The sequence below is a fragment of the Oncorhynchus masou genome, chromosome 28, assembly GCF_036934945.1.
Source record: "Oncorhynchus masou masou isolate Uvic2021 chromosome 28, UVic_Omas_1.1, whole genome shotgun sequence".
NCBI classification, from domain to species: Eukaryota; Metazoa; Chordata; class Actinopteri; order Salmoniformes; family Salmonidae; genus Oncorhynchus; species Oncorhynchus masou.
The window spans coordinates 32686072-32711493 of NC_088239.1; the positions used below are offsets into that span (position 1 = coordinate 32686072).

Genomic DNA, 25422 nt, shown 5'->3' on the forward strand with positions numbered 1-25422 from the left:
AGAGAATGAAAGTGATAGAGTTAGAGATAAAGAGAGAGCGACAGAGAAAGAGTGAAGAAGATAAAACCCACAGTGTACTCTTTTCATTTAATAGGGATTAGCAGGCCGATCTGATGCACTGTGCAGGACCCTTCACTCTCTCATATGGCTCTACATTTAATTATGCCAAGCCTTCAAGAGAGCGGCACTGCCGCACGCACGCGCGCACACACACACACACACACACACACACACACACACACACACACACACACACACACACACACACACACACACACACACACACACACACACACACACACACACACACACACACACACACACGCCACAGCAGCACAGTAATACTTGCTGCAATAATCCACATTCATTTTGAAATTGCCACCAGATGGAGGCTGCCTGGTTGGCACAAGCCTGTATAGTGAACTGAGTTTTATATTCAGGGGACTGTGTGTGTGTGTGAGTGTGCTTATGTGTGTGTGTGTGAGTGAGTGCATGTGCATACACACATCTGTCTGTTTTTGTGCACTATACTCACTCTTTGGGAAGCGTGGTGGGTTGTCATTGACATCAGAGAGGGTAATGCTGACTGTGGTGGTCCCTGATAACCCACCCATCTGTCCAGCCATGTCTTTAGCCTGGATCACAACCACATAGTTCTCCTTGGTCTCCCTGTCCATGTTAGGCAGGGCTGTCTTGATCACACCTGAATGTGAAGGACAGACAGTCAGGACAGACGATCAAAGTGATGCAAGACTAGATACTTCTGATCGATATAGATATTTATAGCACTAACACTTTTTCCAAAGAGGAAATTAATTGAATATCAAACAATAGGGGATGTGAGGGTTGATGGTGCACATCATTCAAACCTAGTTCTGAGCAGCGTTGGTGAAACGTAAGGTGAACGCAGGGGTATAAAAATCTCATCCTGCTCTTTCATCACTTAGGATGTGGCAGCAGGGGAGGAGGGAGACACAGAGGAGTGTGTGTGTGTATCTCACTCGCTGATGGACAGCTAGCAACTGAAAAACATGCTAGTCCATTCAAGCCATTCTGAGGGGGAACAATACATAGATACACAGTATGTGTGTGTACTGTATGTATACACCAGTACACTCTGAATACATCTCTCAACACTATCTTTCTCTCTCTTTATCTTTCTTCTCTCTCTCTCTCTCTCTCTCTCTCTCTCTCTCTCTCTCTCTCTCTCTCTCTCTCTCTCATTCTCCCTCTATTCTTTCTTAATCTCACTCTCTCTCTCTCTCCCTCTCTGTCTCTCTCTCTCTCTCTCTTCTTTATATCTTTTTATCTTTCCCACTCCCTCTCTCGTTTTTTGCTACTCTCCCTCATTCACTCTTATTCCTATTCTCCTCACAGTCATAGACACAGAGCGAGAGAGAGAATCATGCTTATGATGTCCAAGCCTGCCTTTGTGTAGGGGGGGGATGTCAGTTTACATGGCACATCTGGCATAAACCACATTACTGTTAATCCTGCGATTAAAACTGCAAATATATTTTGGGGGGGTCGCCATTTCCCTTTTGTTCACGCAAAGAACACATTTGGGATCCATTCCGAAGCACACATTACAAATGATTAAATATAGCAGCGGTGACGGAGCAGTGGGATCGAAAAGCGGCGGATGGCGGAGATTCTGTCCTTCTTTTCTGTCATGTCTCTTCAGTCTGACACGGGAGTTAATAGCCGCGGTGAACACACACACACACACACACACACACACACACACACACACACACACACACACACACACACACACACACACACACACACACACACACACACACACACACACACACACACACACACACACACACAGTCTCCAGACGTGGTAGTGAGGGTGAGTACACTGTTCATATCCTGGTTCACTTGGGTTCCATTCAGGTGTTAGTTGAATCTTTAGTGAGGCAGGTTAATGGCACCTTGTGTATACTTCGCTGGGAACTTTTCTCCCTTGAGCCACAGATAGACTGTAGAGGGTAAATATTATAGAACTCTGTATATGCATTGTAACTGACCCTAATTCTCCTTTCTGTTTACAGAAAAGCAAAAAGACAGGGTCTGGTGTCGTGTGGCGCAGTGGTTAAGGGCGCTGTACTGCAGCGCCAGCTGTGCCACCAGAGACTCTGGGTTCGCGCCCAGGCTCTGTCGTAACCGGCCGCGACCGGGAGGTCTGTGTGGGCGACGCACAATTGGCCTAGCGTCGTCCGGGTTAGGGAGGGCTTGGCCGGTAGGGATATCCTTGTCTCATCGCGCACCAGCGACTCCTGTGGCGGGCCGGGCGCAGTGGGGGCTAACCAAGGTTGCCAGGTGCACAGTGTTTCCTCCGACACATTGGTGTGGCTGGCTTCCGGGTCTGATGTGCGCGCGCTGTGTTAAGAAGCAGTGCGGCTTGGTTGGGTTGTGTATCGGAGGACGCATGACTTTCATCCTTCATCTCTCCCGAGCCCGTACGGGAGTTGTAGCGATGAGACAAGATAGTAGCTACTAAAGAGCTACTAAAGAATTGGACACCATGAAATTGGGGAGAAAACGGGGTAAAAAAATAATAAATAAATAAAAGACAGGGTCTGTTAACACTGACCTGTGTTGGGCTCTACAGAGAAGTATGGCTGTCCTTGCAGGATGCTGTAGACCACCCTGGCACTGTTACCATATGTAGGGTCATCAGCGTCTGTAGCGGTCACCTGCATCACCACCGTGCCTGGGGAAGGAAAGGAGGAGGAGAAACAAAAAGAGGTGAGCAAAGTTATACACATGGAATGGAGTCGGAGGGCGTTGGGGAGCACTCAATAACACAAGATTCAAGACAACTTCCTGAATAAGGCCAATAAAGTGAACTGGGCTGAACTGAAGTCTTTGGTGCTCCCCCCAAGCAGCTCTGCTGTTTGCAAACCCCTAAAAAACCTATTAGTGTATCTCGAGTGTCTCACAACCATATATCTGATCCAAAGCAACGGCTGTGATCCATTTTCCTTATCAAAGAGGCAGAGAATGATATTTCAACAGAACAAAGGGGAGAAGTGTTCGTCACATAGTACCTCCCAGCGATGCCTAGTGGGGCCCAGTGTTGTCTCGTTAAATGCATAAGAATAATTAATTGAATGGAACTATTTAATGGCAATGAACATAAATATAGAATTGTGCAATTGACATTGGAATCGTGACCAACGGAAACTTCTAATTCAGTGCCAATGTGAGGTCTGCACGGGTGAAACTAGTGGGGCGCTTTACATTGCTGCACAAACATTGGAAAGTTACTTTTCTCTTTAACCTCTTAATTGAATAAATAAAGTGCAAGCTAATTTCTTTGATGATACCACTTTGCTTTCTGAAGAGGGAATGCTCAGTATTTCACAGGACAAAGTGTCCAGTCGATTGCACTATAAAGACAGGTCCAGAACAGGCCCTCTTTCAAGGCACACCTCACTTGTGGCTATGGGTAACTGCTTTTCTTACTTAGAGTTTGTAAACAAGCTGACAGTTTGTCACTTGTCGGTGTTATGTAACTATTTAGTGTTAAGTGTATACTCAAGACTACCTAATATCTGAACTGCATGATTAATCGTCTTGAATTCCAACTACATTATTGACATACGCCGGGCAAAAACAGAGTTTTTAATGTGTTGCAATTGATAACTGGACAGAGTATTCATAAGATTAGCTCAAGTATATAATATAATCAGCATCATTGGGCCGCTTCACTTAGTTCGTTTGGCTGTAATAAAACTGTTAATGGCCTGTAATCATTCGCATTTAACGACTCAATTTATTCACCCCAAATGGCAACCTATTCCCTATGAGCCCTGCTCAAATGTAGTGCACTGCATAGGGAATAGGGTGCTATTTGGGATGTGGACAATCTTTCCTCTCATTATTATGATTGATAAAGCCCTCATTGATCCAACAGGATAGGAATTTGTTTGTAACAACTTTAGCTTGTCTCACACATAAGCCTTCTAATCCTGCAATCCATTGCAGATACAAGTATGGCATATATTATTACCACTGACTGCATGAGATCCCCCTCTTCTATAATGATGTCCAGGCTATCAGCTTAACTGTGTAACTGTTTAACAATGGTCGGTCAGGATATGAGTTACAGTTACACACAGGGCAAAACTGGATGACATGGTTATGACTTGACAACCAGAAACATTTCAACCACTTCTGCCCTGGTAGGTGCCTGTGGTAAGGAGTGAGTGAGATGGGATGTAGGGCTGTTCTCTGTAGCCTACTTCTGTCATACGTACCAAGAGGTTACATATCTGGCATGTGTGTGAATTAAGGGTCAGGGTGTAGGTGTTCATACGCACCCAGTGGGGACATCTCAGGTACCTCTGTGAAGTAAGGGTCCTTGGTAAACTTGGGCTCATTGTCGTTAATGTCATGAATCTTGATGATAAACTCTGACTCTCCCTCTAGAGAGGTGTTAGTGATTCTGTTGACGGCCTTGGCCCGGAGCGTGTAGTAGGCCTTCTCCTCCCGGTCCAATCTCTTAGTGGCATGGATATCCCCAGAGTTCTCATCGATGATGAACAGACTACCGGCTCCATCACCGGTCAGGACGTATCGTATGCTACCGTCACCCCGGTCCCCGTCTGAGTGGAGCTGTAGAGTAATGAGAAACAAAGGGGGCGGAGTCAGTTCACAATGGCAGTCAATCTCAATACAAAGGATTTGCAGTGAATATGTACATTTCAATTATTGGACTCCTCTTGGGACAAACAAAGACACTTCAAGTCTAAGCCACTCTGTGCTCGTGACTGATTGCAAATGATCTGAAGACAAATAATCTAACTGTGACAGAACGATATCCTGACCATTTACATATTTTTCTAAAACGACTCTTTAGATGTTTGATTTAAGACATTTGTGTTGTCCCCAATTTCCTATGCCATTTGCAGAAATAATTATAGTTTCATAGAAATGTAATCAGGTTGAGTGTGACCAGTGTGTCCTATGTCTGTTCTTACTAACTCCGAGGAGATCAGATTTCTCTAACATGCTGTAGAAATATGACATGATATTTTCACTTCTTCTTTTCTTCAATCATCTCCTCTCCTATCAATCTCCTCTCTACTCCACTATTTGCTCGCTCTCCTGATGTGGCCTGTTTCTGTCTGCATGAACAACAGCTTAGCTTGCTCTGACATTTTAATTCAGCCACAAAATCTCCTCAACATATTCATGTCTGGGAACTCATCAAAATCTTGTCTGCGTCCTGAATTGCACTGTATTCCCTATACAGTGCACTTCCAGGGCCCATAGATATCTGGTCAAAAGTAGTGCACTATATGGTATAGCCAATAGTGTACTACTTGGGACACAAAACTTGTCCTTCCTCTCTTTCCCCCTCCTTTATTATTTCTATTTTAGTGCATTCAGAAAGTATTCAGACCCCCTGACTTTTTCCCCATTTTGTCACATTACAGCCTTATTCTAATATGGATTCCATTTTTCTACTGAATCTACTGAAATATCACATTTACATAAGCATTCAGAGTCTTTACTCAGTACTTTGTTGAAGAACCTTTGGCAGCTATTACAGCCTCGAGTGTTCTTGGGTATGATGCTACAAGCTTGGCACACATGTATTTGGGGAGTTTATTCCATTCTTCTTTGCAGATCCTCTCAAGCTCTGTCAGGTTAGATGAGGTTGTTACTGTACAGCTATTTTCTGGTCTCTCCAGAGATGTTCGATCGGCTTTAAGTCTGGCTGGGCCACTCAAGGACATTCAGAGACTTGTCCCGAAGTCACTCCTGTGATGTCTTGGCTGTTTGCTTAGGGTCGATGTCCTGTTGGAAGGTGAACCTTTGCCCCAGTCTGAGGTCCTGAGTGCTCTGGAGCAGGTTATCATCAAGCATCTCTCTGTACTTTGCTCCGCTCATCTTTCCCTTGATCCTGACTAGTCTCCCAGTCCCTGATGCTGAAAAACATTCCTACAGCATGATGCTGCCAACACCATTCTTCACCGTAGGAAAGTTGCCAGGTTTCCTCCAGACATGATGCTTGGCATTCAGGCCAAAGAATTAAATAGTGGTTTCATTACACCAGAGAATCTGTTTTCTCAAGGTCTGAGAGTCCCGTTAATGCGAGTGTATTTGTATTTCATAGTGTTCAGTTTATGTTTTAAAATAAACATTATGGACACTTACCACACTGCGTTTTGGTCATCCGATCCTTCTCGCTTCTCCTCCTCAGAAGATGAGGACGAGATCCCTTACAGCTATAAGAATATGTTGAAGGCTAGCTGTATTGGGTGCAGATGACTGATATGCTCATTTTTGTGTCCGTCTCAACACGTATACAGATGAGGAGGCATACAAAGGATTGCCAATCGGTATTGGTTTGTTATGCAGATCACATGTACCTCTTCAATAAAAATCCCATAGGCCTCTAAATTATGGACAAGGTATGTGTATGAACACCATTATAAAAAACTTTTTTTTTTCCCCATTCACATTTACAAAAAAAACAAGGTATGAATACTGTTGTGTGCATGTTTGTTAAACATCTGTATAATTACTATTTATTGGATTCACAGACCCTCCCTACACCTGTGATGAATATAACAGGAAACCTGTTCGATCCCCATGCACTGCTATGCTATCATTGCTATGGATATGGAGAACATCAACATTAACATACCAGAGGATATACCAGTTGAACTTGGGGCTCTGCTGGGAGTTTACCTCATATTTAGATTTTTTTCCCCTGCTTTGACACTGAAAATCATAAACACTGACATTTACAATATTGTGTTATTGTTATCCATATTATTATTAATAATAAAAAAATAATAGGGGAGGGGGGGTGGTAGTTAAAACATTAACCTCAAAACGTTCTTCAAAGGTTCTTTGAGGATCCTTTAAAAGGGGTTCTTTGAAAAACCCTTTTAATTGGTTCTTTGAAGAACTTATAGGGGTTCTTCTACAGTTTCAATTTGAAGAACCCCTAAAGGATACCCCAGGAACCTCTTATTTTTAGAGTGTTGTCTCTATTATGCCCCTCAATTATCTCAGCCAATCATGGACCCTTCCTTTCTTCCTACATAGCTCATGTATTCATATTTACGGACCCCAGACCAGCTTGTAATTAAGGCATATGAAAGTTCTCATGTTAAAGAACACAATATTTGTTTTCAAAAAGCCCTACTTTGAAGTAGGAAATAGCATCAAAAGCCTACGATTCTGAATCCGGTCACATAATGTGGTGTGTGACTTGCTAGCTTCTGGTGCTGGACAGATGGAGTATGTTAGATTGTGCAGTCAGTAAATTCAATCAGGTGGATGAGCACTGCATGTGCTCATTGCACCCTATTCCCTATGCAGTGCACTACTTTTGACCAGAGCCCTAGGGGTCTGTGGGCCCTGGTCGAAAGTAATGCACTATACATAAGAAATAGGGCACCATTTGGGACAAGGAGAGTATGCACCATACTCCTAACTCCCTCTCTCTCTAAAATATGAATGGCTTTTTATTTCAGGTGCTGGAAGGCTTTATATAACTAATTCATTGTGTTCTGTGTGAAAACAAAGCTGTGGAAGCAAAATGGCTGCCTTTTAAGTTTAGTATCTTTAACATTTCTGTGTTTGTTATAAACACTGAAATATATGATCGTTGTGTTTTCCAACTATCTAACCAAGTTGGGAGAAGCTAGCTACTGACTGTCTATATTTGTGGTTATGTTGTGCTGACCATGTACCTCCCCTCTGGTGTGGCAGGTAGCTGAGTGGTTAAGCGTGTTGGGCCAGTAACCAGAAGGTTGGTTGTTCAGATCCCTCAGCTGGCAAGGTGAAAAGTCTGTATTTCCATCCTTGAGCAAGGCAGTTAACGCCCAACAACAGCTTTGTGTACGTTGATTAAGGCAGCCCCCACACCTCTCTGATTCAGAGGAGTTGGATCAAAAGTTAGGAGGTACATTTCAGTTGAATGAATTCAGTTGTGCAACTGCCTGTTTATCTTCTTGTTCCTCTCCCAATGAGATACATTTAAGCAATTTAGCAGACACATATCCAAAGCAACTTAAAGGAGCAATTAGGGTTAAGTGCCTTGCTTAAGGTCACATCAACAGATTTTTCACATAGTCCCTTGGGGATTCAAACCAGCAACCTTTTGATTACTGGCACAACGCTTTTAACCGCTAGGCTACCTGCCACCGATAGACAGACAGTGTGACATATTCCATCCAATCTTGTTTGTATGGACAGAGTGAGTGCTCAGGATCTGCTCTTTTGGTTTTGAGGGGTTCAGCATCATTCCTCCATTCCCCTGAAGGATATTACACAGCCAGCTCAGTGTATCGAACCCCTGCTCTCCTCTCCTGCTTACTGCACTAAGGTTTGTGATCCCTCCGTCTCCCTCCTCTTCGAGTCACCCACCCTAACCCTTCCTATGGTAGAAGTGAATTTACAGCCGCCCACCCAGGTCCCTGCTACTCAAATTAGGAGAAAAACCTCCCCCGAAAATCAATCTGTCAGCCAGACGTGGATCCACAATGGCTCCTGATAAATGTATCTTGAAAATTCAATAAAAGACTCACCAGGGGGAAGAAAGCATTGATCATGGCCACCAGGAAACCTCCACACATTGATGCAGAGCCCTTTCTCCTCCGTCCACCATGATATCAAATCATAATGAAATAAAGCAAAGGAGGAATATGTCCTAAATGTCACCCTATTCCCTATTTAGTGAACTTCTTTAGTGTGTAATTTGGAAGCACAGAAGGAAGATGCTCCAGTACTAGTGCTACAGGAGAGCTTTGATATTTTGTGGAGCGAGTTTCTGTTCTATAGGTCACCAATACTCTATTAGATTAATAATTATTCCATTTTATTACACACAATAAAGAGGTCATGTGACAGTAGTTTTGAAAGGCAACATTAACCAACTCCGCAAGATCCATAAATCCTAAAATTTTAAGTGTAATAATACTAATAATAATCAATACATTCCTAAAAAATAATGATATCACATACGTTTTAACCTTAATTCTGCATATTAGCAGCATGAATATTGTAGATGTTTATATTTTAAATCAATGTATGTCATTAGCACAGAAAATGGCATGGTGGTCCAGACATATTTAGCTGCCATTTGAGTATCACAGAGCTATAGGGTATACAATATGTATGGTTTTAGACGAGGCCAATAGGTCAACCAGCCAGTTACCCTTTTAGCCCTACAGTCTACCGCCAAATAGTCTGCTTGTGTCCCAAATGGCACACTATCCCATATGCAGTGGACGAGGGCAAATGTGGACATATACAATTAATAACATTATTATTTAAATAACATAACAAAGTGGTAACTATTTCATCATTGGGATACACATAGGCACTTGAGGAACTCAACTTCTGTAAGCCTCATTTAAGACATGCTCCAGTATACTGACAACTACTAAGTAATTTACAAATATTCCAATTTGGGCTGGATGTGTCAATGTGTAGTTCATACATGTGTAACCGATGTGAAATGACTAGCTAGTTAGCGGTGGTGCAATAGCGTTTCAATCGGTGACCTCATTCACTCTGAGACATGAAGTAGTGGTTCCCCTTGCTCTGCAATGGCTGTGGCTTTTGTGGAGCGATGGGTAACGATGCTTTGTGGGTGTCAGTAGTTGATGTGTGCAGAGGGTCCCTGGTTCGAGCCCGGGTAGGGACGAGGGGACGGACTAAAGTTATACTGTTACACATGCATAATCTGTGAGTAGAATTACTGTAGTACCTCAGTTAGCGACGAAATCCCTAGTTTGAAAGCGACATCATACACCCACAGCAGAGCATGAGAGAACAATGACGTGGTGCACACATCTGCACGTACAGTGGTTCCTCCTTTAGAAGATGCACCGCAGGACTTAGAGGTACCCAGTGTCATGGCTTCATATCTCCAGATTACCACAAGGGGGAGATAGAGCACACATTATGCATTTGTTTTTTTATGACCAATCATATCGAGTGGTTCCAATGAAGAATTTTTGCGCGAGCCACCCTTGCCTTGTGGCGTGCTTCAACAAAGATGGCTGACAAAACATTATGGTGGAACCAGATGTAAATTGTTATAACGTCATAACGAGTCAAGCAAAACATTTACAATTGAGAGGAATATGTTAGTTAATGTAAAGACAAACATTTGTGCATATTCTTTTGTCATAAAGTTAATGTACAAAAATCTCTATTTAGCAAGTTGACTAGCTATCATTAGCCAGCTAGCTAGTGTTAGGACAATGAATGTGTAATTCGTATGGCTTAATGTTTTAGGGACTCTTGAGAAAAGCAGCAAACCAGGCTGTCGTCTTGTGAAACAGTGGTTGTAAAGAATCTAGCTAGCTAAAGCATTTACTGCAAATTGAATGTACAATTGTGTAAGCTTGCCTTGCGATGCAGCTCCAGTAACATAGCTAGCTAACTATTTACTTGTTGATTGTGTAGTGGAGGATAAAAATAACTGTATGCCTATGGATGTGTAGATAGCTGCAGTATGTAGCCGATCTGTGCATGGACCCTAAAAAGTTTGGTATGAATATTAGTTTAGAACCTATCTATGAACCTCAGCTTTCATAGTTGTATCAACTTCAAGTCTGAATGGCATTAATGAAGCCTATTGATAGAGTAGAATATAATACATTTATTGTGCCAAGGATGCAAGTCCTATATACACATGTTCTGTAGTTATTACCATGCATGAGATTACAACATTGTAGCCTGTACATTGAATATATGCACTGATCATGTACTCTTCCCTGGCAAATAAATGTGCGGTTCTCTGAGACATTCTTTTTCAATCATATCAAACTCCATTATTTGAATGATACTGTGTCTGCATGTATGTATTACAACTATACACGTCAACAATGTTTACCACTCCTGCTCCTGGGACATCAATGATTACACATTGTAACTATGCAATAGACTCGAAACATGATTGATCTGTAATTCACATATACAAAAATAACTATGCATATCTAACTCCCTTGATCTGCATTAATCTGAGGACAAAGGATATTATTTCAATGAGATACTTAATTTCAACCAGTGAAGAATGTGAAACGCTTTATTGAAAGAAGTTCATTATCCAGGTGTTACAAATACATAAATGCATTATAATTATGATAATTGTAATATTATAAATACAAGTTGAATCTGTACTTCAATGCACATATGGTATGCATTATAAAACGAGGAAGAAAAACGAGGTGGAGAGAGGTGTAGAAGACAGAATGGGAAAGAGGTAAGAACAGCGGTAGACAGCATATGATTCATGAATTACAGTGCTACCCTAATATTCTCTAAGTTCATCACAATTGCGGTGTCTCCTAACCAGCCTTGAGCTGGTTATCTTAAGCGCGGGTGAGGTGGCAATGATAGGACTGGCTTCCTCTCACATTACACATACCTGCAGACGAGTGACAAATAGATAGAGAGAGAGCATGATTAAGTTTTGTTTTTTTCCCCATCTTAAATCAGGAGGTGAAATGCAAAACTGACCTTGGATCATTAACTCCGGGACTACTACATCGATGTCTGTATTTCAATGTAAAACATCTCTATAATAATACTTCCTGTTGACCTGACCAAGTGGCATCTCACCTATGATCATACTGCTCCCTCTGTGTCAGCCAGTTCAGATGCAGGAGGGGTTCACCAAAACAGCTGATATAACCTAGAGGATTTAGGGAGAAGGGGGAGAGGGGATGAAGTGAATAAGAGAGACTGTTATTGTGTGTGTGTGTGTGTGTGGTTTCACCTGGTGTCCACACTAATTGGCTACAGAGCACTATGCTGAAAAACAGACAAATGAGGACAAACAATAGAAGATAATGTCAATGGTAGATACAGTATGTGATGCAGACAAATCGGAGTGTGCCGGAAACATTTAAATATAGAGGGCTATGTGTCTCACCACTTGGTTATTGAAAGGCTAACCCCCAGGGAAAAGTATAGTTCAGTGAAAATGGCTGTGTTTATGTGGTGTAAATCTGAAAATTTTAAGAGTTTTTTAATTAATGCATGTGAGACAGGTTCCATGTACCACAAGACAGGCAGAGACAGAGAAAAAGAAAACATAACAGTTTAATTACCTCTGGTTATGGACACTTTTGCCAGCAATAAAGCTTCCACGGCCTGTTCCTCGGACAGTGAACATCTGTCAATATCTACATTTTCGACCCCTTGGTCAGCTCGCTCTCTGAAAGTAAAGAAAACAGCTTATTTTTTAATAGATATTGACCGTTCAATCTAAAGCAGCAGATTTTTAAGATATACAGCCCAGTGCTGCTTACCTGAGATGCCATCTTCGTAGGTGTCCACTTTGATTTCCTTTGTGTTGGAAAAAAGTTGCTTTCAGAAAAATTATTTATAATTGAAAATTTAAAAAAGGTTTTGCTCTCGACAAAAAGACAAATGTACCTCCATAGCATATAACAATTTCTGTGAATAACCACACCTTCTTACAAACGCGCTACTGTATGCAGAATTCTTGACGCACAACTGACGATGTTGCCATATCCTGCCAGCACTTCCACAAGCGAGCCACTCAGGAGCAGAATGATGATGCATGGAAGAGGGAAAGGAATGAGATGGGAACAGCAATTTGTTGCAAGTTGGGGAGGGGTGCTAATAGCTGAACAATAGACATTTCAACCTTTACTTAATACAAGTAAAGTTTGAAAACCCCCCTTCCTATCACAGACCAGATTTGCCCTAACAACTAAGGGGTTGCTTACTACTCAATGTAATAAAGTAATGACTTTTCAAATAAGTTACCTTACACGTTATGTTGGCTGACAATTTGTTAGCTACGCTGTCCTTACGAATCACATAGCATATAATAGCAGCATGTACCGGTATGTTAGCTAGCTACCTAACGTTAGTAGTTATACATCAAACTTGCCAGTATATTAACTATAGGCTATCTAACTACCAAACTTTTATTGACTTGATTATTCTCATCATTCTTAGCTTAGCTAAATGGTATAGTCGTTGTACCTTCTCAATGGACATTTGGGTGCTTTCGTAAATTCGCCCTGGCTGTCTATAGCCTGGACAATAGAACTCGTCAAAATCCACCCAAGGCTGAAAGACTGGAACACTAGCGCGAGCCCATTAATGGAATCGAACGTTCGCAGAGCCTGTTTTGACTGGAGTGATGCTTAGAATTCCATAAAAAATGTATCTCTTTTATTTCACCACTACAATCTGTTTGTTGGACAAAAACAACTTGTGTAGAAAGTAAACATCTGCATCTCGATGGTGTCAACTGTGGTTATGTCTGCGTAATGAAAAAGTAGGGGGGAAAAAAAGAAAAAAAAAGCACGCTGCCCAGACTTACATAATTACAAAGAGGAGATTCTTCTGATTAAAATGGTGCCTGTGTAACAGTTTTGCCTCTGTCCCTCTCTTCGCCCCTAACTAGGCTTGAATCAGGGACCCTCTGCACATATAGATAACAGTCCCCCTCGAAGCATTGTTTCCCAATTGATTGGCTCAAACGCATTCAAAAGGAAACTTTTAACAAGGCACACCTGTTAATTGAAATGCATTCTAGGTGACTAATTCTTGAAGCTGGTTGAGAGAATGCCAAGAGTGTGCAAAGCTGTCATCAAGGCAAAGGGTGGCTACATTGAAGATTCTCAAATAGAAAATATATTTTGATTCGTTGATTACTATTTTGGTTACAACATGATTCCATATGTGTTATTTCTGAGTTTTGATGTCTTCACTATTATTCTACAATATAGAAAACAGTAAAAAATAAAGAAAAATCTTTGAATGAGTAGGTTTGTCCAAACGTTTGACTGGTACTGTATATACCTATATATATATATTTATATTCCGGACTCTTATATTGTTCGTTCTGATACGTCTTAATTTCTTTATTTGACCTTTTTGGAGTATGTGCATATTGTTGTGTATTATTAAAAACACAATAATTTCGCTGCTCCTGCAATAACATCAGCAATTCTGTGAATGCGACCAATAAACTTCGATTTGATTTGTGCTCCACCAGAGACCAAGGCGTTGCCATGGCGCAGGTACAAAAAGTGTTTCTGTCTGTGCCATATTACAAACTCCATCGCCCAGTGGGGATGGGGGAGCATGAAAAGATGCTGAGAGCAGAGCTAGGCCCCACTTTCCCCACCACCACCACCATGGGAGCCTCCAAGACTGGGCATCTCCCCACAGATTCCCACATAGCCAATATGTGACTCTCAAATGGCACCCTAGTACCTTTGAGGTGCGCTACTTTTGACCAGGGTCCATAGGGCGCTGATCAAAAGTAGTGCTGTGCATTATGTGGGAACAATGTGCCATTTGGAACACGTTTCAGGAAGGCGCTGACTGACACACAGCTAGATTGACTTGGGAATGCCGAGTAGGAACCAGCCTAGCCTGATGCATTATGTCTCTGTTCACTTGCTTTATTTCCTTAAATGTTCCCCGATTTCCAGCCCATTACTGTGGGGAAAACAGGGCCAGGCAGTGAAAATAGATAGAATATAACTGCTTGCTTGGGAGGCACGGAGAGACCATACCCACCAGGCCTAGCAAACCATTGGGGCCTATCAGGGTCTGTAAATACTTTATGAGATATGATGATACTCCTCAACCACAGGCCATTAACCATTTTCACTAGGAATGTGCCCTTTGGTAAAGCAGGAAAATAATCAAATAAGCAAACAAACTCTTCCCCAGTGACAGCCCAGGCTCTCTTTAGGCCGATATGTTGCTCGACTGCTAATGAGACGCCGTGTACAGTGATTCTCTTCTCTTCCTCCAGGAAAAACAACCAACCGGCCCATACACACACCAAGACAACAGCCAAAGGCTGCATCCCAAATGGCGCCCTATTCCCTATTTAATGCAGTACTTTTCACAAAGACCATTAAGGCTATGGTAAAAAGTAGTGCACTCAGGGGTCTAAAGTGTGACCAATTTGGTCGCATCTGCAACAAAATATTTTGCTGTGCGACCTGGAGTTTTATTTTGGGAGCACCAGTGTGACTAAAAGAAAATCCAATAAAAGATTCAATGCGGAACAATATTTCACCTCAACACCCTTCTCTACACTGCTCAAACAAAACAGACTGCCTCCCGATGCTACTTGCTTACAGTTTCCGGGCCACACACACACTAAATCCTGCCCCTTCACTAAAGCAGGTAGCACACAGTTCCTCCACGCTGTTAATTCATGCACTGAACATATTCCTCCAAGACACGAACGATGCTGCTTTCCACGTTGCGTCTAAATATGAATCCACATATATCTCTATTATACTATTAGTTTGTGAATGTTGCTCTCTGCAAAATGTGAGTTAGTTAGTCAAAGGAAGCTGACATGTGCCTAAAATAATGCTAATGCTAATCGCTAACTAGCTAGCTAAATGTCATTTACCTAAATTCACTAGCTACAGAGAAGCAAACGATAAATCTAATACAGGATGCTACCAGAGGTGTTGTAGATCATCAAGTTGTTTGTGCAACAGCATGTTCTGAATCAGATAGCCTATTCTAAAATATTTGTCTAAATGCAACATCTATTAAAATGTGATTAGGGTCCCCTGGGAAACACTGACCAACACGTTGGTTCCTACCCTATCATAACATCACTCAATGAGAGATGGAGTGGCCTTGATGTACTACGCATGCTGACATTCAATTGGCACAAGCCTCCTCGCAGACTAATATGTCATCAGAGTGCAACGCATGCTCAATAAGGAACGAGAGAGAGCTCAGGTTTGTTGTTTTGAAAGTTTCTGAGAAAGTGTTTGTTTACCAGTCTACCTGTTTAATTTGGATCCTGCGACGCTGTTAGCCTCAGTTGCTGGGACCTCTTCTATCTGTCCCGGCATACTGCCAACCGCTAAAGTCTGAAGAGCTGCTGCTTGGCGATGCTACCCAGAATTCCTTGACAGTTTGAACACAGCCGGTAATGCGGTTAGCCCTCGTGGCTGGGACTGCAGATAGTCCTGAGCTTGTGGCTGTTTGTTGCTGTTTCCTTTATTCCTGCAAGCTGTGGTGGCTGGAATTGTGTGGAGTACCAGCATTAGCCTACATTGCCACCATCATGCTGCCCAAAGTTAAAGAAGGTTGGAGTAATGGAGACGACAGTGTTTTGCTATCACAGGTGCATGATCTTTAAAATGAATGTGTCTACAAGCAATTGTAAAAACAAAAGGAAAAAAAAACGTCAAACAGTATTTGTAGAAATCTCTTAGACTCAACAAAACAATGGACGATCTGACCAGAGGTCCAAGACTGTAATAACAGTTTGCCGTTCTCCCAGGGATAGGTGGATGTCCTGAAATAGACTTGCAGTGAGATGACAACAAATGAAGCTTGTTGACATCAGTACTGTCTGTGAATCATTATTACAGATCACTGGGAAAACAGACTATCGAGAAGGGCAATGCTGTGGATAGCATAACAGAGTCTCCACATGAGAACTGTAAAGTGTCTGAGGAGAACGTGAGAATTATTGTCACCGAAAGCTACAGATGGATCATAGGAAGGTTGAGGTGGAGCGCGCCCACAGGTCTGGAAAACCTGGTACTGTATATATATACAGTTTGGACACACTTACTCATTCAAGGATTTTTCTTTATTTTTACTATTTTCTACAATGTAGAATAATTGTGAAGACATGAGAACTATGAAATAGCACATATGGAATCATGTAGTAACCAAAAAAGTGTTAAACAAATCAAAATATATTTTACATTAGAGATCCTTCAGTGTAGCCACCCTTTGCCTTGATGACAGCTTTGCACTCTCTTGCCATTCTCTCAACCAGCTTCATGAGGTAGTCACTTCGAATGCATTTCAATTAACAGGTGTGCCTTGTTAAAAGTTAATTTGGGGAATTTGTTTCATTCTTAATGTGTTTGAGCCAATCAGTTGTGTTGTGACAAGGTAGGGGTGGTACACAGAAGATAGCCCTATCTGGCAAAAGACCAAGTCCATATTACGGCAAAACAGCTCAAAGAAGCAAAGAGAAATGACAGTCCATCATTACTTTAAGGTATGAAGGTCAGTCAATGTGGAACATTTTAAGAACTTTGAAAGTTTCTTCAAGTGCAGTCGCAAAAACCATCAAGCGCTATGATGAAACTGGCTCTCATTGTCACGCCCTGGTCTATATTTATTATGTTTATCTTCATTTATTGGGTCAGGCCAGGGTGTGACATGGGTTTATTTGTGGTGTGTTTCGTCTTGGGGTTGTGTGGGGTGTATAGCATAGTCTATGGCTGCCTGAGGCGGTTCTCAATCAGAGTCAGGTGATTATCGTTGTCTCTGATTGGGAACCATATTTAGGTAGCCATATTCTTTGTGTGTTTCGTGGGTGATTGTCCTTAGTGTCCTTGTTCCTGTCGCTGTGTTAGTTTACATAAGTATAGGCTGTTTCGGTTTTCGTTACGTTCATTACGTTCTTGTTTTTGTAGTATTTTGTATTGATTCGTGTTTACGTTTTTTGATTAAACATGGATCGAAATCTACAAGCTGCATTTTGGTCCGACTCTCCTTCACCTTCAGAAAACCGTTACACTCATGAGGACCGCCACAGGAAAGGAAGACCCAGAGTTACCTCAGCTGCAGAGGATAAGTTCATTAGAGTTAACAGAACCTCATAAATTGCAGCCCAAATAAATGCTTCACAGAGTTTAACTAACAAACACATCTCAACATCATCTGTTCAGAGGTGACTGCATGAAGTAGGCCTTCATGGTCGAATTGTTTTTTGTTTTTTGAATCGATTTTTGGTTCCAACCGTCGTGTCTTTGTGAGATGCAGAGTCGGTGAACGGATGATCTCTGCATGTATGGTTCCCACCGTGAACCATGGAGGAGGAGGTGTGATGGTGTGGGGGTGCTTGCTGGTGACAATGTCAGTGATTTCTTTAGAATTCAAGGCACGCTTAAACAGCATGGCTACCACTGTATTCTGCAACGATACACCATCCCATCTGGCTTGAACTTAGTGGGACTGTCATTTGTTTTTCAACAGGACAATGACCCAAAACATACTTCCAGGCTGTATAAGGGCTATTTGACCAAGAAGGAGAGTGATGGTGTGCTGCATCAGATGGCCTGGCCTCCACAATCACCCAACCTCAACCCAATTGAGATGTTTTGGGATGAGTTGGACCGCAGAGTGAAGGAAAAGCAGCCAACAAGTGCTCAGTATATGTGGGAACTACTTCAAGACTTTTGGAAAGCATTCCAAAGCATTCCAAAGCAAAGCTGTCATCAAGGCTAAGGATGGCTACTATGAAGAATCTCAAATCTCAAACATATTTTCATTTGTTTAACACTTTTTGGTTACTACATGATTCCATATGGGTTATTTCATAGTTTTGATGTCTTCACTATTAGAGTCAATGTAGAGTCAATATTTGCAGTGTTGACCCTTCTTTTTCAAGACCTCTGCAATTCGCCCTGGCATTCTGTCAATTAACTTGGGCCACATCCTGACTGATGGCAGCCCATTCTTGCATAATCAATGCTTGGAGTTTGTCAGAATATGTGGGTTTTTGTTTGTCCACCCGACTCTTGAGGATTGACCACAAATTCTCAATGGGATTAAGGTCTGGGGAGTTTCCTGGCAATGGACCCAAAATATCAATGTTTTGTTCCCCGAGCCACTTAGTTATCACTTTTGCCTTATGGCAAGGTGCTCCATCATGCTGGAAAAGGCATTGTTCATCACCAAACTGTTCCTGGATGGTTGGGAGAAGTTGCTCTCGGAGGATGTGTTGATACCATTCTTTATTCATGGCTGTGTTCTTTGGCAAAATTGTGAGTGAGCCTACTCCCTTGGCTGAGAAAAGAAGCATCAAGCTCCTCACCGTGCACTTTCACCATTCTGTGAAGTTCATAATAATGTATTTAATCTGTAACCTAATAAACTGAATTGTTTCGAATCAAATGAAATCAAATTGTGTTGGTCACATACACATGGTCAGCAGGTGCTATTGCGAGTGTAGGGAACAACAACTAGTTTACAAAGTTGTAGTGGCAGGACAACAGACCATATCATCGACTCAAAGTTTACTTTAAATTATGTTATTATATCAATATTTGCACATAAAGGCGTTTCCACTGCCATTTCTCGTATAATACATTTGACAGACACAAAAAGATCCCATGTCGAACAAACAAATTGCAGCATTTATCAAATTCTACCAACACGTTTTGTTTCCATCACAGCTGATACATGTTGTATACGGAATTACTTCATTCACTTAAAACTGTGGATGGAAATTTGGTTACTTTGACAAAGCCGTTAGTTCCTTATAAGTGGCACAAATTAATCATTGTACCTTATGGTGGATATTGAGGTTACACAAAATGCATTTGTACCCTGGAAAACAGAAATGTGACTTCACCGTAGAGTGCGATGATTTTACACTATAAATACATGTGGATTAATCTATTTCAGCCTCACCCGTTGCTGACAGGTATATAAAATCGAGCACACAGCTATGCAATCTCCATAGACAAACATTGGCAGTAGAATGGCCTTATTGAAGAGCACAGTGACTTTCAACGTGGCACCGTCATAGGATGCCACCTTTCTAACAAGTCAGTTCATCAAATTTCAGCCCTGCTAGAGCTATTCCGGTCAACTGCAAGTGCAGTTATTGTGAAGTGGAAACGTCTAGGAGAAACAACGGCTCAGCCGCAAAGTTGTATGCCACACAAGCTCACAGAATTTGACCACTGAGTGCTGAAGCATGTAAAAATCATCTGTCCTCGGTTGCAACACTCACTCCCGAGTTCCAAACTGCCTCTGGAAACAATGTCAGCAAAATAACTCTTTGTCGGGAGCTTCATAAAATGGGTTTCCATGGCCGAGAAGGCGCACATAAGCCTAAGATCACCATGCGCAATGCCAAGCGTCGGCTAGAGCAGTGGAAAAGCGTTCTCTGGAGTGATAAATCATGGTTCACCATCTGGCAGTCTGATGGATGAATCTGGGTTTTGGAGAATGCTACCTGCCCGAATGCATAGTGCCAACTGTAAAGTTTCTTGGAGGAGGAATAATGATCTGGGGCTGTTTTTCATGATTCGGGCTCGGTGCCTAAGTTCCATTGAAATGAAATCTTAATGCTACAGCATATAATGACATTCTAGATGATTCTGTGCTTCCAATTTTGTGTAAACAGTTTGGGGAAGTCTCTTTCCTGTTTCAGCATGACAATGCGCCGTGCGCTAAGCAAGGTCCATTCAGAAATGGTTTGTCGAGATCGTTGTGGAAGAACTTGACTGGGCTGCACAGAGCCCTGATCTCAATCCCATCAAACACCTTTGGGATGAATTGTAACGCCGACTGCGAGCCAGGCCTACTCGCCTAACATCAGTGCCCGACCTCACGATGCTGTTGTGGCTGAATGGAAGCAAGTCCCCGCAACTATGTTCCAACATCTAGTGGAAAGCCTTCCCAGAGGAGTGGAGGCTACTATAGCAGCAAAGGGGGGAACAACTCCATATTAATGCCCGTGATTTTGGAATGAGATGTTTGAAGAGCAGGTATCCACATACCTTTATTCTTGTAGTGTACATTTTATATGAAAAATATTGGGTACAAAAATGTACCATTATACTAAATTGTCTGCACATATACCCTAAAAAGGTACCAAACAGCACCATGTGAGATCATTATGTGTACCTCTGAAGGTACATTATGTGTATTTAATATTTGTTGTACCCCAGGGTACATTTTGTACCCTAACTGTACCCTTATTTCTAAGAGTATAGAGGAGAATGTCCCGGCATCTGTGTGTACTTGCGAAATAACACACATCGCTCAGAGAGGCTTGATTAAGTGAAACACTCCTCAATGGCTTGATACCTTAATGGTGACTATCTTCAGTAGAAAGGCTCTTAAGGCCGCGGCTCCGCCGTAGCTCAAGGGTTGTTGCCGTGAGTCTGTGTGTCTCTAGTGTGTGCGTATTTAATGTGTGTGTGTGTGTGTGTGTGTGCACTTGCCTGTGTGCTAACCATGTTCTGATAATCCATATACCCTCACAGTCTATTAGCCATTTACACGCTAAAGGACGAGCTGGAAACATCAATCAATGCTCAAAGGAGATAAAGTGGTTTGATTATACTCCAGTGGTTGACTTTTGATCTCAACCGTCTTGTATTTTCTTTACTTTTTTTTATTTTTCTCTCTGTCTTTTTTTGTTCTCATATTTGTTCTTCTCCTCCTCCTCCGCTTCATTCCTTCACAAGCTCTGTAATCGTTTTAGAAGCAAAGCTGAAAGTCAAGCCTCGCTTGGGGACGATGTTATGTTGTGGAATCTTATTTGGGTTTGGATGGCTCTATTCTCTGGATGGACGGAGAGACCGACTGCACCACAGGAATGCAAAGCAACCAGACCCTATTCATCCAGTGTTTCATCCCAAATGGCACCCTATTCTTGTAAAGTGCACTACTTTCGACCAGTAATGTAATATATAGAGAATAGGCTGCCATTTGGGACACATCCCAGTCCTCACAAGAAACTCTTTACTCCTCGTCACTTGTCCTGACCTTGGCTGGGATGCTTGACATTCACAATCTCTCAATTACAGTATGTTGTACGACGTTGCAAACAAACAGAGTGATATCGACTTCCTCAACTCTCTCATCTAGCTATGTAAAGCATTTCTTATTGGATATTCTTTGCTGTAGGCCTACTCTCCGTTATGTTATCTAGGTCGACATTGTGTTTTGATTTTGTTGGACAAATAATAGCCGTAAGAAGCCTGTGTGTTTGGCAGTAGGGAACTAGTCCACTACCTCCTTAGGATGTTTTGATATGAGTGGAGTGGACATCGGCCGAGCTACCACATAGCTGACAGTCAGCACTGAACACATCAGACAACACAACATCCGAGTCAGCCTAGGAGGCAGTGCTCAGGGGTGTAGTTTCCTCTAGGTACAGATCTAGGGAGAAGTACATGGAGGAGTTTGTTTTACCAGCGAAAGTATTGTATCTCAATCAAAGTACATTTTAGGCTATCTGAGAATGATAATATGTGGTGTGTATCCTATTTCAAAATAAGTATTATGGCTAGAATGCTGGCTATGACTGAAATGTCATATTCAATATCAGAATAATAATATAAGTCCCCACCTTTCATCCTGTCGAACTCAGACAATGAGAAGAGAACAATAATGACAAAAAATTAAGAATAGAAAACAACGGAGACATTTAACATCACGCCGTACCTTGCCAACATACTGGTGATCCATCCCTGTGTACTCCTCCAGTAGGAAGAACTGGTTCCACATCCATCCTCGTTTGGAGCGTCTCAGAGGCACTCCATTAGCGTCCTGTCCCATCAGCGTCAACCCCACCCCTGCGCCACCCCGCCTCCCCCCTGTAGTCCTCCTCAGGGCTCGCAGTCCGTCCCCATGGGAACACAGGTATGCCCAGAGGACCAGCAGGAGAAGTACAGTTCTTCCTCTCAACATGGCCAGGCCAATAGCTCCAAATACAGCTTCACTCAGCTAGATGTTCTAATCCCTCTGGGTGTTAGTGTGAAGTGGTCAGTAGACTTTAGTCAGAAGTTTCGTCATTGGCTCACTCCTCCAGGTCTGGGTGTAGGTCCGCAGTAGCAGCACGGGCTGTCAGTCTGTCATTCGGGCCCAGGTCCAGCCAGTATCTGGAACATAGAACACACAGTCAGGATGTTAGTACTGAGAATACTTGGAACAGTTAACTACTACGATATTTGGTGCAACAATCCCTGTCTGTAGGAAGTAAGCCATAACTTTCTTCTCCTCCTGTCCTGTCTCCCTTCTTCTCAGCAACATATGCTTTCCTCCATACACTGCTCAAAAAATAATGGGAACACTAAAATAACACATCCTAGATCTGAATGAATTAAATATTCTTCTTAAATAATTTTTTCTTTACATAGTTGAATGTGCTGACAACAAAATCACACAAAAATTATCCATGGAAATCAAATGTATCAACCCATGGAGGTCTGGATTTGGAGTCACACTCAAAATTAAAGTGGAAAACCACACTACAGGCTGATCCAACTTTGATGTAATATCCTTAAAACAAGTCAATATGAGGCTCAGTAGTGTGTGTGGCCTCCACGTGCCTGTATGACCTCCCTACAATGCCTGGGGATGCTCCTGATGAGGTGGTGGATGGTCTCCTGAGGGATCTCCTCCCAGACCTGGACTAAAGCATCCGCCAACTCCTGAACAGTCTGTGGTGCAACGTGGCGTTAGTGGATGGAGCGAGACATGATGTCCCAGATGTGCTCATTTGGATTCAGGTCTGGGGAACGGGCGGGCCAGTCCATAGCATCAATGCCTTCCTCTTGCAGGATCTGCTGACACACTCCAGCCACATGAGGTCTAGCATTGTCTTGCATTGGGAGGAACCCAGGGCCAACCACACTAGCATAAGGTCTCACAAGGGGTCTGAGGATCTCATCTCGGTACCTAATTGCAGTCAGGCTACCTCTGGCGAGCACATGGAGAGCTGTGCGGCCCCCCAAAGAAATGCCACCCCACACCATGACTGACCCACCGCCAAACCGGTCATGCTGGAGGATGTTGCAGGCAGCAGAACGTTCTCCACGGCGTCTCCAGACTCTGTCACGTCTGTCACGTGCTCAGTGTGAACCTGCTTTCATCTGTGAAAAGCACAGGGCACCAGTGGCGAATTTGCCAATCTTGGTGTATACCACCCTCATGGAGTCTGAGTCTGTTTTTGACCGTTTGAGCAGACACATGCACATTTGTGGCCTGCTGGAGGTCATTTTGCAGGGCTCTGGCAGTGCTCCTCCTTGCACAAAGGCGGAGGTAGCAGTCCTGCTGCTGGGTTGTTGCACTACTACGGCCTCCTCCACGTCTCCTGATGTACTGGCCTGTCTCCTGGTAGCGCCTCCATGCTCTGGACACTACGCTGACAGACACAGCAAACCTTCTTGCCACAGCTCTCATTGATGTGCCATCCTGGATGAGCTGCACTACCTGAGCCACTTGTGTGGGTTGTATACTCCGTCTCATGCTACCAATGAAGTGAAAGCACCGCCAGCATTCAAAAGTGACCAAAACATCAGCCAGGAAGCATAGGAACTGAGAAGCGGTCTGTGGTCCCCACCTGCAGAACCACTCCTTTATTGGGGGTGTCTTGCTAATTGCCTATAATTTCCACCTGTTGTCTATTCCATTTGCACAACAGCATGTGAAATTTATTGTAAATCAGTGCTGCTTCCTAAGTGGACAGTTTGATTTCACAGAAGTGTGATTGACTTGGAGTTACATTGTGTTGTTTTAAGTGTTCCCTTAATTTTTTGGCGCAGTGTATATCTTTACATTACCAAATCGAAAATTAAACAAACAATAGAAGTAAACATTACAAAATGAATAAAGACTTTCAAATGTCATATTATGTCTATATACAGTGTTCTAACTATGTGCAAATACTTAAATAAATACATATGGGTTGTATTTACAATTATGTTAATTCTTCACTGGTTGCCCCTTTTTTGTGTGGCAAATCTTGCTGCTGTGATTGCACACTGTGGTATTTCACCCAATAGAAATGTGAATTCTTTGTGGGTCTGTGTAATCTGAGGGAAATTTGTGTCTCTAATATGGTCATACATTCGGCAGGAGGTTAGGAAGTGCAGCTCAGTTTCCACCTATTTTTGTGGGCAGTGTGCATATAGCCTGTCTTCCTTTGAGAGCCAGGTCTGCCTACGGCAGCCTTTCTCAATAGCAAGGCCATGCTCACTGAGTCTGTACATAGTCAAAGCGTTAATTTTGGGTCAGTCACAGTGGTCAGGTATTCTGCCACTGTTTACTCTCTGTTTTAGGCCAAATAGCATGTTTTTTTGTTAATTACTTTACATATTGGAAATAGTTATCTTTTTGTTTTCTCATGATTTGGTTGGATCTAATTGTGTTGCTGTCCTCGGGCTCTGTGGGATCTGTTTGTGTAAATGTATTTGCATTGTGAAAACATTCCCTTTCAGAAAGTCCAGCAATGCAATTACAATGAACATTACACAGGGCTGTGAATAGTGTAGCTTGTCCCTGAGCTGGCGTACTAATGATTTTTGCCTCTCTGCCTACTGTAGGTACTGCATGTTGGTTCTAACCTTAAATGAAACAACAAAGAAAGTTAGCAGGTCTGTTAATAAATGCCTTTGTCCAACCATCTGGATAAGGGCCTTTCAGTGCTGCGCCAGAAATACTCTATATAGTGAAATAGGAAACTCCATTTGACTCATATTATTATATTCCTCTTTCATTTACAAATCTCATAATGTGACTATGAGACGTGGCTGTATCTAGGGGAATTTTTATTTAGCTGACCCTGCTAGCTAGCAAAATGTTATTAGCCAACTAGCAAATGTTGTGAAATTATTTGAAATTTGAAAC

General features: G+C 42.4%; 1 protein-coding gene and 1 long non-coding RNA gene across 4 annotated transcripts in view; both read right to left on the bottom strand.

Moving 5' to 3' along the window:
• LOC135517527 (cadherin-6-like) overlaps positions 1-25422 on the bottom strand; it is an 80057-nt gene that overhangs the window by 16334 nt on the left and 38301 nt on the right. The window contains exons 2-5 of the mRNA XM_064941917.1: positions 22237-22673; positions 4335-4629; positions 2603-2722; positions 536-703 (exon numbers count right to left, since the gene is read on the bottom strand). Coding sequence (XP_064797989.1) covers positions 536-703; positions 2603-2722; positions 4335-4629; positions 22237-22482 — 829 coding nt within the window. The 5' untranslated portion in view covers positions 22483-22673. The remainder of the gene's footprint in view (positions 1-535; positions 704-2602; positions 2723-4334; positions 4630-22236; positions 22674-25422) is intronic.
• Positions 11112-12533, bottom strand: LOC135517528 (uncharacterized). Of its 3 annotated transcripts, XR_010452042.1 has the most exons (5): positions 12467-12533; positions 12303-12339; positions 12102-12208; positions 11611-11683; positions 11267-11416 (listed from the first exon to the last, which is right to left on the bottom strand). It is a non-coding gene; the product is annotated as an uncharacterized LOC135517528 (long non-coding RNA). The 3 variants fall into 3 exon arrangements; XR_010452043.1 differs by lacking the exons at positions 11267-11416; positions 12467-12533 and adding an exon at positions 11112-11163 and having other exon boundaries at positions 12303-12360; XR_010452041.1 differs by lacking the exon at positions 12467-12533 and having other exon boundaries at positions 12303-12360.